This window comes from Alligator sinensis, unplaced genomic scaffold (assembly GCF_000455745.1).
Source record: "Alligator sinensis unplaced genomic scaffold, ASM45574v1 scaffold93_2, whole genome shotgun sequence".
NCBI classification, from domain to species: Eukaryota; Metazoa; Chordata; order Crocodylia; family Alligatoridae; genus Alligator; species Alligator sinensis.
The window spans coordinates 2,501,845-2,506,436 of record NW_005841854.1 but is presented as its reverse complement, the minus strand read 5'-3'; the positions used below and the strand labels follow the sequence as shown (position 1 = coordinate 2,506,436).

The following is a 4,592-nucleotide window of genomic DNA, read 5'->3' as shown; positions in this document are numbered from 1 at the left end:
TTTTAACATTTAGGAAGGAAACAGCTGGGGCTCTAGGAACCTGAAAGGGTAGCTTGGGATTTTGTGTCTAGCAGCAACCCTGCCCTAGCATTTAAAATATCAACATGAAATCTAAGACTTATTTGCAGACTGGGGCTACGTCTACACTGAGTTGGACAGCAGCCGACACTAGCAGGTCACTGCTACACACACTTCAGTCAGGTCTACTATGATCAACTATGGTGCCAGAATACAAAATGTACTTTTGAGAAGGAAGTCACTGCCGACTAAACTATGACAGCCAGTGGAAGGTATAGGAGTGTTGATGCTGACTGATGACAGAAGCCTTACTCTACTCAGCAGAGGTGGAGCAACTGTTGACAGACTAAAAAGTGTTCTTCCACTGCAGAGGGGCTTTCAGTGTAAGCGCACTCAAAACTCTGTTGGCAGAATTTAGTAGTGCAGACTATGTGTCACTTGCATTAGTTTATTTGGAAGGTTTGCTTGCAACCATAAAGATATTAAAAACATGTTTAAATGCAAACTGAATTCTGCTGCTGCACCACAGGAAAAATATTCCACTGATAATCTTACAGGGGAACCCCTTCTCCCCACCCCCAAAAACCCTCTGTGCCTGTGATTAAGCAACCTATAAGGAAAAATAAGGGACAGAAATCCTGGCAACTAACACCTTGATTTTTGTTTTATGAATATCTGCACTGGATACTGTCACTGCTCTAACTCTCCGTTTACATATAAAGATGACAAAAATATGTTGGTGGTACCTGTTGCTTCTTTAATACTTGCAAGTTTCCACATGGTGAGTTTTTCAGTGTGGTCAGGCTGGCTGGGATACCCAGGGGCTGGGCGGATTCCCTCATACCTGATCCTGCGCAGATCTGCAATATCCAGCTGTTCATCGTTGCAGTAAGCCCATAATTCTTTTCGGACCCTTTCATGGAGCTCCTCTGCAAACGCCTTGGGAAACAAGGCAACCTTTTTTTAATTTGCAGAAGCTATTAACAGCAACTTGCTCCAGGCTAACAAGAGCATGGTCTGTTTTTACTGCTTTAACTTGTAATGGAAGTTACTATGCTATCAAGCAGAGAGCTAAGCTGTAAATTGGACTGATGTAAATCTCATCTTTTCTTGTACAACCTGTAGCATCCAATTAGCCATGGCTGGACTCAGGACAAATTCCCAGTGGAGAGAAGGCCTTAGATTCAGTAGGTCAAATGGTACCCCTTCAGTATGCTCGTACAAGTACTAATATAAACGAAAGCCCTGCAAGTGTGCTGAATGGTGGAACTATTGAGTCCTGTGAGGGCACAAAAAAGATAGTCCGATTCAAAGTTCCTGATTCACAGATATTTTAAAAAGGTAAGGCAAGGAGTTTAAAAATTGTCAAACCAACCAAAATAGTTTTAAGATATGTGAACCTAAGAAGCCTTTGTGATGACAAGGTCTAGAAAGCTGTACTGTATCTCTAGTACTGCTGTCTATGTGGATTCTTCCCATGACATCCACGTTTTCAGATTTAATGCACAGCATAAACTGTAGGTCTTGTGACATTTGGCTTTACAGAAGAAGGTGAAGCATTCACTTGTCAAATGAGCTTCATACAAAGTGCACATATGATTTGTAATAAAATGTTACCTCTGCTAACCGGTCTCCCAGGGCTTTCACCATGATGCTGTTATAGTCATCACACTGTTTCTCAAACTCTTTGCATAGTTCATCTACCCCAAAACAGGCCACAGCAAACAGGCCTAAATAGTCATGAACTCCAGAATCCAAGGGGGCGATGAAGTCAGAGAGACAGTAATATGGATCTGTGCAGACAGAGTCCTTTTCTGCCTAAAGTAATAAAAATATTGAATAAGAAAAGAGAATTCCTTTTAAGTCAATTCTCCATCAAACACAAGAAATATGTCACTTTACATTCCTTAAACAGAAGGGAGATAATGTTTTAAACTGCAAGTACTTCTAGATACAAGATAATCCTCTCAGTTTTAGGAGAAAAGTATTATATTCCAGTCCTAGATGCCTGATGTCTTTCAGCTGTTTGAATCAGAGATAAAAAAAAAAAAAAAATCTCTTTTTCAGATCTGTGCTATGGATCCCAAATCAGATATTGGTATTCTCCTTCCAACACAGGAGTTTTGCTCATTGAGGAAGAACATAAAGCAGAGGAGAGAGATACTGTGCTGGGCAGATCTCAGGAGAATGTTGACCTCAACTTGAAACTAGCAATCATGAATACTTCCTATTGGGAATAAAAAGCTATAAAACAAGAACAATCCAGCCCCTGTGAGATGAGAGGGATAGGCTGATAGAGCTAGTCCATCTCTCACATGTAAGATTCTGTATGAGAGATGCTGACATGGGACCTACTCCAAAAGGGTGCTGACCATGCTTTTGAAACAATTCAAGCCTTAGTCACTGCAAAACATGTTCAAAATGAGTATACCATTATAAAATTCTTACAAAAACTTTAAAGTGTTCTTGAGGAAAGGAAACAGCATTGTACCTTTCCCAGAATACCAATAGAAAAACCAGGGAAAGAGGAAGAACACCAGAATAACAATCATCCCAAGGGCTACAAGAGGCACAAATTGCATACCAAGGCCTTCAATTAGCATATCATGCACAGCAAAGGAATTGGCTTGTAAATAGACACATGCATCTTGGAAATGTACTCAATTAAGGGAAGGAGTAATTTTATGTATACCAGTTTATAATCTCTGCCTCCAGTAGTCATTTCACAACAACATTTTCAAATTTTTAAGACCGCCTTTGCCTATTACTAATCTAAAACTAGAGTAAAATCAATGACAGCATATGGGGAAGAGCAAAACAGGTTATAAATGAAGTGCTGTCAAGGCACAAGATAAAATAAAATAAACAAAAATAATTTCTCCCCTTCCACACAAAAATATCAGATACACGCTTGATTTTCAGGTGGAAAGTGTCTATCAAGCTCCAATACAATGGAGAGAACCCTGTGTATTACCAGAAATGTTGAATGGAAGTCATGGGAGATAAGTATTCTGTTCTACTCTGCACTAACGAGACTTCAGCTGAAGCATGGTGTTCGTTCCAAATATTTAAGTTATGGAAAATATAAGTTTTTAATTTCAACTGACAAAATTTCTAGTACAATGCAGAATCCAGGGACCCCAATACAGACATTATATTTTAAAGATTCACAGCATCAGAATGCCTTAGGCTACATATTGAAGCATAAACAGAAAACAGCACCTCAAATCAGAAAAGATCAAATCTAAGGATAGGTCTGGAACAAAATTAAAAAAAAAACAACACAAAATAACTCTGTTTTACCATTTACAGATCTAATTATTAAAGCAAAGAATAAAAATAAAGGAAACAGAAGCATTAGGAAGCAATTACCCCATCAAATAATAGCAAACTTCATTTTCAACATGTCCTATCTACAACACAAATTAGTGCAACAAACTTTACATTTAGTCAGCACATACTTCATCTTCCTACCTGTTGTCTTAAGCCATAAAATTTAGCTATTGGTTCTGCAAACTGCACTGCCTCTTCTGATGCATATAAATAAACATCATCTTGAACACTTTGAGCAGGCCAGAACCCTACCAGGCCTCTGGCTCGTAATTTCTTTTGATTAATCAAAGTTTTTAGCAGATTCTGAGCATCATTATAGACTCTTTTGGCTTCTTCACCTACAGAAAAATAAACCCAAAACAAAAACAAGAACAAAAAACCCAACACAATTTAGGAGCGATATAGAATCACAGACCACAGGAAGGCATCTAGTCCAACCCCACCACTCAAAGCAGGACTGGCCCCAACTAGATCATCCTAGCCAGAGCTTAGACAGATTTTGAAAACCCCCAAAGATGGAGCTTCCATCACATCTCTGGGTAGCCTGTTCCAGTATTTTCCTACCCTCCAAGTGAGAAAATTCTTCCTAATATCTAACCTAAACTTCCCTTGTTGCAACTTGAGACCATTGCTCCTTGTTCTGTCATCTGCCACCACTGAGAACAATCCAGCTCTATCCTCTTTTGAAGCCCCCTTCAGGTAGTTGAAGGCTGCTATTAAGTCCCCTCTCAGTCTCCTCTTCCCTAGACTAAATAAGCCCAGGTGCCTCAGTCTTTCTTCATAAATCATGTCCCCCAGCCTCCTATACTTACTATAATTAAGTTATAGTACAACTTCATACTATACTTATAGTATGCTTACTATATAACTAAGTTATAGTACAACTTAAAGGCAGCTTCCAATCTCTTTTTCTGTTGATGAACATATTTTTGACAGAACTCTCCTCCTGTTATATTCGTCTATGTTGCTAACAAAAGGTGTCCAGTGTGGTGCATTTATTAGGGCTGTGCGAAGCTTCGGTCACTAATTTGATTCAGCAGAGATTCAGTCAAATCTGGTGGCCGAATCTCCGAATCGAATCAGGAGACCCTTTAATCTCTCCAAATCGAATCAAGAGAGATGCAAAAAGATTCGACAATTCGGACACAGACAGCTGTATACATTTTTCCTACATACCTCAAGGTACCAGGTGACTAGTGAATGCTTAGATGCTAGGGGCGTTGGGACCCACCCCTAGACGA

General features: G+C 39.4%; 1 protein-coding gene across 5 annotated transcripts in view; it reads right to left on the bottom strand.

Moving 5' to 3' along the window:
• MTR (5-methyltetrahydrofolate-homocysteine methyltransferase) overlaps positions 1 to 4,592 on the bottom strand; it is a 104,727-nt gene that overhangs the window by 852 nt on the left and 99,283 nt on the right. For all 5 annotated transcript variants that reach the window (XM_025213640.1, XM_025213647.1, XM_025213646.1 and 2 more), the window contains 3 exons: positions 3,493 to 3,689; positions 1,636 to 1,836; positions 765 to 957 (listed from right to left, as the gene is read on the bottom strand). In XM_025213640.1, the coding sequence (XP_025069425.1) occupies positions 765 to 957; positions 1,636 to 1,836; positions 3,493 to 3,689 (591 nt within the window). The remainder of the gene's footprint in view (positions 1 to 764; positions 958 to 1,635; positions 1,837 to 3,492; positions 3,690 to 4,592) is intronic.